Source organism: Antrostomus carolinensis, unplaced genomic scaffold, assembly GCF_000700745.2.
Source record: "Antrostomus carolinensis isolate BGI_N321 unplaced genomic scaffold, ASM70074v2 scaffold28025, whole genome shotgun sequence".
NCBI classification, from domain to species: domain Eukaryota; kingdom Metazoa; phylum Chordata; class Aves; order Caprimulgiformes; family Caprimulgidae; genus Antrostomus; species Antrostomus carolinensis.
The window spans coordinates 1-9,624 of NW_010316145.1; the positions used below are offsets into that span (position 1 = coordinate 1).

Sequence of the window (9,624 nt, forward strand, 5' to 3'; positions counted from 1 at the left end):
GATCTCCCCTTCCCGCAGGGCCGTCCTGAGGAAAGCCTCGGCTCTGGAGTACAAGATACAGCGGAGAGCCCTTCGGAAGGAGGACTTCATTAATTACATCCAGGTGGGCTCTGCCGAGAGCGGGCCTGGGGCTCCGTGAGGGGTGATTGCGGGGTGACCCACGCAGGGAGCAGGCTGCTTCCTGAGGCCGCCCCTCGCCTGGCCCGCACTGCTCACTCCGAAGCGGTTCATGTACCAAGACACAGCAGAGCATGAAGCGTTGCCAGGAGCTGGTGCCGGAGTTTGGGTCGAGAATCTTCTTGGTGACTTTTGCCCATAATTTGTTTTCCCTCCCGGGGTGCAGAGACCCCGGTTCCCCGATGTGCTCTGCAAATTGTAGTTCGATTCATTTTTGTGGCGTTAGAAGTTTGGTTTGTGCATTACGATTCAAGGAGTGTGTGGGGTGCTAACAGCTTAAATCTGAAATAGCATGTGCAGTACAAATACTCGAGCTTACTTTCAGTCAGTCATAGAAATGTAGTGATCCGGCCAAAAAATATTGCTTATATTTTTCCTGGATGTAATTTTTCTTGTCCTGATTAGCCATGAAAAACTTGATCTGTATTTTTTTTCCTCACTGATATGTGTCTCTTCATTTTCTCTTAAATGTATTTTTCTCCTTATTCTAGTATGAAATTAACCTGCTGGAATTGATCAAGAAAAGAAGAGCTGTAAGTTTGTTAATTACTTACAGTACAAAATGCTTTATGCATATTTTCTATTGCAGTAGAATTAATTAATTTTTTTTTATCTCCTAGCGCATTGGATATTCATTTAAGAAGGATGAAATTGAGTACTCTATTCTGCATAGAGTCCATAGCCTCTTCAACCGTGCCACAGGAAAATGGAAAGTAAGTTTGTTTATTTGTACTGGTAGGTTGAAAAATGCCCTTTTTGGGACTTAAAAATTATCGAGATATCACTGCCACCAAATATTTGCAATAATACAGAAGAATGTCATAGGAAAAGTAAGTGGATAGTTGGTCGTAGGGTTAGCAGTAGCCTAGAAATAGATCATTTGTGTCAGGTAGATGTTTTGTTCAAAAACAATATCGTGTCTTTTCTGAGTCATTAGTCCTCAACTATCTTGAGATGAGTATTGGAAAGTGAGTTTGGTCTTTCTGCTTGCAGGGACTAGAAAAAGAATAAAAAGAACTTTAAGCTGCTTTAGGAAAAGATTGTCTTGATACATTTAATGGTAAAACCTAAATGAGGTGCCTAAGGAACCATTCAGTGAGCTGTCTGTGAGTACAGTGTAACACAGACTCGATTGGAGGGTGTGTCTTGAGATGGCAGGGTTGTTTTTCTTTGGATGTTCTGTGGGAATTTGAAGAATTTGATGATGGGTGGGAGGGGAAGGGAATTTGAGATTCAAAATCCCTTCTTTCTGCATGCCAAGTGATCGTATTGTTTTCTTGTCAGTGTGTAAGTGATTTTGTGCTTGCCTCGTTGTAAGGTTCTCTCCCCCTTGCATTTCCAACAGGAAGATGTCCAGCTTTGGCTTTCACATGTTGCATTTTGCAAGCAGTGGGTGAGTTTTATAAATTCTAATCTTACCTGATTGGAGTTACTGGATTGGTGTTTAATCAGGCATCTGGAACTTGAATTGCAAGACAAGAGTACAAACTTTACTGCCACATGCTGTATTACTGAAATAATTTTGATAGTATTATTGGAGCTGCCTGGGATTTTCAGTGATGTGTGTACATGTAGAAATTGACTCAGAATGAATTAGTATGAAATTTGATGTGTGCAGGTGGCAAAGGGTGAGGCTAATTGCGCTGAATCTGGAGTGCCATTTAGTTTGGGAGAATCATGTTGGTTATACCTACTCGGGAATGAATGGATCACCTGTCTCAAATGTGATTTTGTTCCAAACATTTCTTACAGTGACTATGTTGGAAAGTATAATTCTGGCAATTCTGTACTCTTTAAGCTCATCTGTGCAAGTTTCCACGTTATTATTTGCGTTCAGTGATTGTCCTTGCCTGTACTGAAGAAGGTGGCCTTGTCAAAGTGATGCAAGTAGCCAAGGAAAAATTTCAGATTTACCTCAGAAGCTGTCAGTGAGACTGTACGTTTGTGACTTAGGCAGTATTTGGGTTAGCTGTGTAATTCAGAAAGGTTTGAGTTAACTATGCTCCTCTAGTCTGGTAACATTTGAAGGCTGGTCAATACTGAACAAATATGAAAAACTTCTACTGAAGATAAAGTAGCAGAGAAATGTCTTTTCTAGTGCAATTGCATTACAACTTGTAGCCTTTTATAATGAAACTTTGGTGATTCAGTTTGATACTAGAGTGGGTAAAACAAAACTTCTTCTTTTACAGAATGCAAAACATCAGCTTAGTAAGGTGTTTTCTACCATGTTGGCCATTCATCCCAATAAACCAGGTAAAAAAAAACCAAAACAGTGGCAAGTGCTGTGTAAATGACTGAGTATAGATTGTATAGTGTTGGTTTAAGTTCTTATAGATCGCAGTTCAGGCTACTGGGGTAGAAGTTCCTACTGTTTTCTTTGCATTGCTGCTACTTCAGGGAGAAGGGTTCTGACAGGGATTGTGCTGAGCAGTCAAAAGGTGATGTGAAGCAGGAGTCCCCATGATCTGAATGACCATTTCTCAGGTATACTGGGGACTAGGTAGATGTTGAATACTCAGGGCTGCTTTTTGGCTTTTGAAGACATAATTGTACATCATTGGATCTGTAGCTATACCAGATGAAACTTGCTGGATCTGCTTAGCTTTTAGCCCTTTAACTCAGTTTTACATGGGAGATAATCAGTCTTACTCCATTGCTGAACTCATGGATTATATTGGGGTGGGTACATCGAACGAAAGCAATCTGTGCATCCTGGAGAGCAGCTTCCAAATGGGTTCTCACAACCAGCCACTTGCTTTGCCTTAAAATGAATTTATTTGTATCATCTGTTGCAGCACTGTGGATTATGGCAGCAAAATGGGAAATGGAGACACGACTCTCGTCAGAAAGTGCAAGGCACTTGTTCCTTCGTGCTTTACGCTTCCATCCAGAGTGCCCAAAACTTTATCAAGAAGTGAGTGCTTGATTTTCTTCTATGACCAGTTATTAAATCAGTCAGAGCAAATCAGTCCAGCGTATTTCTCAGATCAGTCTGAGAAAACTGGGAGAAAACTTGTTTCCCCATCAGTGGGGAAATGTTGTCAAAAGCGTTTTTCAGTTGCTTAACAAATCCTGTATTTATATATGCAAAGTGAGGTTTTTACACTGTTTATAGATAAATATGTCAGAATTCCCTTTCTAAAGTACTGTAAGCTTTGCTAGGTCATAGGTCTCTGGATTAAATGTGGCATCAGTAGCCTTTGCTATGGATCATGGGGTTTTTGAGGGCAAGTGAAGGTTTAAAGAATGACTAGAATGTGGTAATTTCTACGTGTAAAATTTCTGAGTAAATATGCAGGGCAGACAGCTGTATGCACAAACCTTTACAAACCAAGACTCTTGGGCATCTGTGGGATGTTGGCAAAGTCCTCATTTGTAGCTCCTCGAATGGAACTTGTTTTACCACATTTGTGGACTTAGATGTTTTAGATTTATCCCCACCCCCACAATAATTTCATTTTGTTTTCTCTCTTGCAGTATTTCAGAATGGAGCTGATGAATGCTGAAAAACAGAGAAAGGAAAAGAAAGAATTTGAGCAAGCAAAGATGGACTTGGTAGGTCAACTAAACTTAGTTAAGAGATACTATCTCCTTGCATATCACACATTTGAATGCACATTTTCAAGGGGTCTGTATTAATGATTTGTTTGAGAACAGCTTAAAGAAAGTTGTTTGGTTTTTGATTTTTTTTTTCATGTCTTGTGCCTGTGTTAAGCTTTTCAAGTGTTGGCTGATGCTCAGCTCAAATACTACATACCATTCTATGATTCTATGATACGATGATTTTTTCTTTATATTTGTAAAGTCTTTTCTTACATCCCCCAGTTTGAAAGTTAATAGTAATTTCTGGAAAGGAATAGTTAAACTTACTATCTCTTACTTCTTTATAGTTGACTTGTGCAAATTAGGTAGATTTAGGTGAGGAAAAGCACTGCTATCTTCTACTGATGTTTTTTTCCGTGTTTGCTAAAATAGTAGCTGAGAAAGGAAAACAATTTTTTCAATGATGTTATGCTTGATATTGCAGGGGGAATTAAATTATTCGGAAGAGATTCTCAATGGGGAGATGGCTCGCATAATCTACAGGGATGCAGCTGAGAAAATTAAAGGTGATTTAACGTTTCTTGTAATTATTCAATAGGAAAATTGTCACCTGTAACTCAGCTCTCCAGTAGGTAATACAGGTAGACTTAGCTCCAGTGTACACACTAAGGTATTTTCAAATGTATCATTTCTTCAGTAATACCTAGATAATGCCAAAGTATAAATTAATAGTGCTGATAGTTCAGATTTCGTAACTGTTCTGCAGGATGACACCTCTTCCAATACAGCAGCTTGTGTGTGGCTTTGGAGAGGTCTATCCCAAGTGCGGAGCATTCTGTGTTTTCATGGCAGAATCAAATGAAGGAGTTGAGGTGCTGATTAGAATTGCAAGTGGAACCAAACTGGAAGGATCTGTAAGAATATCAGGACAGGACTGGTTTATCACTTTGAATCCTGGAATGTCCTGCCTCTCACAGCCTTTTTTTGTAACTGGGTAACATGAAGTCGTGAAGAATGTAGTGAGGAAGTCAACATCCTAACATAGGGCATATCACAGTGTAACACTGAGAATTACAGAAAAGAGAAGAGTGTCTGTCTAGGCACTGAAATGTTATCTGTCTTGACAAAGGCTTGCAACACAGAAATGCAGTGTGCAATGGATGCAATGCTCCACTTAATAGCTTTTTTTTCCTTCTGAAATGTAGGTGTTGAGTTCCATCTGGCTGTGCTTTCTATTGCAAAGCTCTTTGATTTTACCCAGGATTTGCAAAAAGAAATTCTTGAAGGGTGAGATGTGGCTTTGTGTGCTTGTTCTTTCTAGTTTTTTTTATTTTTTAATAAACACTTTCTCATAACTTCTCTACTTTATAGTGAGTTTACAGGTTAACTGTTCCTCTAAGGAAATAGAATGTTAAGGCCTATGGGAAATCCCTTAAGAGAAACAAAAGATGAAGCAAGCATGCTCTTTGGAAAAGGGTACTTGTACCTAGCTTCAGAAAAGGCTTTGAGAAGCTGCTGAGAAAAATGTAGATAAAATACCATTGTCACTGAATCATTACCACACTTAGTTTCTGTAAATTTACTGCAGGAACTGTGGTTTTTCCCAGTGTACTTTGTGATTCTTTTGCATCTTCAGTTTCTCCAGTTGTTCCTCTCTTGAAAGAAGATCCCTTTTGAAAGGAGGACTCTCTTGAAAGCATCCTGTCTAGTTTGTGGTATTACTGGAGAATATCCATATTAAATAAAAAAACAGAATAGGCTAATATTTTGTTTTTCTCTTGTGGAAAGGTAACATGTTTTTTCTTTGACATTTGATTCCTTAGGAATTAAGTACATTTATATACCAATATAAGAACACTTCTAAAGATACTTGCGAAGGAAGATAGTGGCTGAGGGGTGTTACAGACATAGTGTGTTTAGTTTGCAGACCAAGTATGCTGATGATCCTCTTACATGGGACTACATGGCCCGTCGTGAGCTGGAGCTGGGGTCCCTGCAGTCCACAGGACACACCACAAAACAGATGAAAGTATCGGAAATGACCCAGAGAGAGGAGCGGTGCTGTGCAGTCTTTGAGGAGGCTGTGAGAGCTGTCCCAACAGGTGAAAAGTTCTACCTGCAGTTCAACATCACTTTTTCCTGGTACTTTAGCAGACTGTATACTGTGAAAGTTTTGAAGTAGGTGTTGTTAAGCTCTACTGTACTTAAGAGAAGGCAAGCAGTTTTTAGATGCTGCCTTTTTGGGATTTATTTTATGTGCTATTTGCATTATTTTCCAATGCATTTATGCTCTTGAAGGAGCTGCTTAACTGAAAGTGCTTTTTGTTGCTTTTTTGCTTTTATTAATGTGATTTAACCAGTGAAGAAAATAGAAGCCCATAGATTAACAGATATTTGTGAGTTGTAAATAGAGAAAATTTCCTAAATAAAGGAAACCTGTAGAACTCAAGTCTGGTTAGCTGTGAGTAAGCAAAGTTTTTGAGTTGCCAGTGAAGTGGTTATCCAACTTCAACCTCTGGCATTGTCCTTACTCTCAAAGGAGGCTCTAAAGGGACTGTCTGTGGAGTGGCTCAAACTTGCTGCTTATATAGCCGTTGAAGACAAGTATTTTCTCTCCTGCCTGTGAGTGTCCTCACTCTTGCAGGCCCATTGAAAACTACAGGCAGAGTGTGCACTGGACATCAATTGTGACAACCTGTACTGGAGCCTCAGCTGAACTAAGAGCTTGATGGTCTTTAGAAAGAGTTACTGGCTGCAGCTTACACTGGGAAACTGTTTTTACATGTTAATATTATAAATGTTGGGTCTGTTTTATAATACAACATTTTAAAACAAAGTTGTCATTAACACTTAGCACTTGGATTCTCTATATTCCTTACCTTAAAGAAAAATATTTGTGCTTACTTTTGTGATTCTATAAAGTATGATATTTTGCCTTTGATCCTACAGAGAACATGTGGAAGTGCTACATCACTTTTTGCTTAGAGAGATATAACAGGAAAACCAACAGTGAAGAATTAAAGCAGAAGGTAAAAGCTTATTAGGAAATCATAGTAACAAATCATCCCTATTTTTACTGACTTCAGTAATCTATGAGACAAGGAGCAAATAGATTTTAACTTTTTATCAGAAATACTTACCTGTGGCCATAATTAAAAATCATTTAGTCCCCATTTGAGGGGATCACTTACTGTCAGACTCGCATGTGGCCTGCTTGAACATGAATAACTTGGGCATAAACCAGCCTCCTCAGTAAAGTACAGTGACCTCTGTGGATAGAAGTTAAGAGTGCAAACTTATGTTCGCTGACAGTCCTGCAAACCTGTGCTTGTTCAAAGAAAATGATGAATTAAAATTACTCTTGCAAATAAATCTGAATAAAGTTTGGTGCTGGCACGTGGGCACCTTAATTATGCTTGAGTGTGACCAGTGCATTAACTAATCATACTGTATGGTTTGGTTGCCTTTTAATGTAGTAAAAAAACCCATTGCTGTGTTGTTCTTTTGTTCCTTACAGAAGAAGTGTAATTAAAATGCTCAGATTTCCCCTTTATCTTGGAATGTATGCAGATACCTAAAGCATTAGATCTGTAACTTTTAGTGAATTTCAGTGATATGCTGGTACGCTGGGCTTCTTGTAATGCTGGGATCTGGTCTGTGCAAGAAGAATGCTTATTTTCTTTACATTTTTGTCTCTGTTGGTTCTAGAGGCTGGAGAGGACACTGAGCACATTCAACAAAGCCCATGAGGCCAGTTTGCTGCCAGAAGCTCTCTATAAGCAGTGGGTAAGCGCTGACACAGAAAAATAGATTGAGACTGTCCCACGTTGCTTGTGTGCCTGTTATTCGCCATTTGGAGTAGATAGAAAGGTGGGAAATATTGTGTTCAAGGCCTTGCTTTGTTAACAAGATATTACAGATCTCTTGTGGTGATTAGCTGTATCTGCTGGGTTTTAGCTTCAACTGTTACTGGAGTCCAACCTCTTTGAGAAGGCTACGGAGGTGGCAGAAGCCGCAACTCAGCGCTTCAGCCTGTCAGTGGAAACATGGCAGATGAGGCTGCAGGTGCTGATCCAACTGAAGAGTGATGATGTGACCCAGTGTTTTGAAGAAGCCATTAAGCACGTGAAATCTAAGGTCTGTGCTGGTTTTATGGACTTGCATGCATTAGTCTTGGGCAGGAAACCTCTGATACTTATTTGAGGTTTTTTTTCCCTTTATAAGGCATTCAAAATCCCGAACCATTTTTAAGGTAAAAAATAAGAACTTGACATTTCACATGCACATTGCATTTTGCATTGCAAATTCATTTCATATTCACGATTTTAAAGTCTGAATGCCCACAGGTGACATCTTGCATACTCTTCTAGCAGTCAGCTGATATTCTTTTGTCTTACTTGAAAAATTGGGGTTTTTTCTTCACTGTCCTCATACATTGTTTGCGTATGTGGTATTTCAAGCCTTGAATTAGCTATGTGCTTTCTTACTGTTCCATTTCAAACCCTGGGCACAAGGAGTCAGGAGAGGAAACAAGGTGATTGTTTATATCCTCTCGGAAGTTACCTTTGTACTGCAATGTTTAGTGATGCAGAAGAACTTGTCTCTCACCCCTGGCAGCATGTTTTGCAGCTGTCCGGATAAGTAGTATTTGTCCTGTAAGTGAGGAAGGAAACAAGAAGTGATTTCAATGTGCAGTCCTAAGTTGTCTTTCTAAGAGCCATGTCAAAAGGACATTTTTTTATGGCAGCTGTAATACAGAACCTGGCGGATGTGTTGCTGTCTGTTTCTGTAAATCAGAAGCACAATATTTCAGTCGTTTGATTTATCTGCTTACTTTGTAGGGCACTTTGCCATTATGGACCCTCTGGGTGGAATGGAGTGAAGGCACAAACAGCAAGGAAGACACAGAAGCTCTCTACCAGGTACTTAGCTAACAGAAATCTACGCTTTATGACAGTGTAGAAATAAATGGGAATAATGAGTGTGGATGGAACGTGTATCATGCTGTATAGTGCAGTTCCTTCATGGCTGTGTTGGTATCAAAGAATTTCAAGTACAACTGTTACCAAAAATTAGTTGGACATAAGCTCATAAGCACAAGTGTCATCCCTGTGCTTCTAAGACATCTAGATGTTTGTAAGCGCAACCAATGATGGATTCTTTTTTTCTTTCTTACATTGTGATCTGGAATATTTGCTCTGTTTTCAGATACTTGTCTGAACAAGGAAAAGAGAATTTTCCAGTCTGTGTAATAACATCAACCTTGTTAGAGAAAACTCAAGAACAAAACTGAGACTTTAATTTCACTGTAGATTCCCTCAATAGCTTAGGGCAAAACATTTCCACTTTGCCTGGCATGTTGGGTTGTTTTGGTCCCCCCTTCCCCCCCAAGTTACAACGTAAACCACATATTTCAGGTGGAAGCTTGAATTCAGTTGTTGGTAGAGCATTGTGAAACCCCCTGCGTGAGGGATGTTAGGGAAATGCCAGTTGCCAGCTGCATGGAATATTGGAGGGAACATATATTTTAGGTTACACCTAATATTTTAATTTGAAAAATAATGGATGTGTTATCTAATGCTGTCTTTCAAACATCATTTGGGGTGCTTTTGTCCAGTACTTTGTCTCACTTAAGAGATCTTTATGTCAGATGCCTAATTAGGGAGAAGGTACTATTTCATAGAACCACAGAAAATTAACTCTATCCTAGCAAAACCAGGACAGTAGGGACCTTTAAACGTAATTTAGTCTAAACCCCCTGCAATGAGCAGGGACATCTTCAACTACATCAGGTTGGTTTCTTTCCCACTGTTGCTTTTTCATTGTAGCTTTTGTGATTGTTTTGTTTTGTTTTCCCGTTTTAAACTTGCAGAGATCCTTACATGCCACAACTCCTGCTGA

The 9,624-nt window shown here is 39.3% G+C and overlaps 1 protein-coding gene across 1 annotated transcript in view; it reads left to right on the plus strand.

The window, feature by feature from the left end:
• Positions 1-10: 10 nt before the first annotated feature.
• Positions 11-9,624, plus strand: part of UTP6 (UTP6 small subunit processome component) — a gene marked incomplete at its 5' end in the record, with an annotated part of 11,040 nt that continues 1,426 nt past the window's right edge. The window contains 15 exons of the mRNA XM_010168196.1: positions 11-103; positions 669-710; positions 798-890; positions 1,523-1,570; positions 2,370-2,433; positions 2,976-3,094; positions 3,658-3,735; positions 4,208-4,289; positions 4,929-5,010; positions 5,644-5,825; positions 6,673-6,752; positions 7,432-7,509; positions 7,681-7,860; positions 8,565-8,645; positions 9,596-9,624. The exon at positions 9,596-9,624 is cut by the window's right edge and continues 87 nt beyond it. Of these exons, the coding sequence (XP_010166498.1) occupies positions 11-103; positions 669-710; positions 798-890; positions 1,523-1,570; positions 2,370-2,433; positions 2,976-3,094; positions 3,658-3,735; positions 4,208-4,289; positions 4,929-5,010; positions 5,644-5,825; positions 6,673-6,752; positions 7,432-7,509; positions 7,681-7,860; positions 8,565-8,645; positions 9,596-9,624 (1,331 nt within the window). The remainder of the gene's footprint in view (positions 104-668; positions 711-797; positions 891-1,522; positions 1,571-2,369; positions 2,434-2,975; positions 3,095-3,657; positions 3,736-4,207; positions 4,290-4,928; positions 5,011-5,643; positions 5,826-6,672; positions 6,753-7,431; positions 7,510-7,680; positions 7,861-8,564; positions 8,646-9,595) is intronic.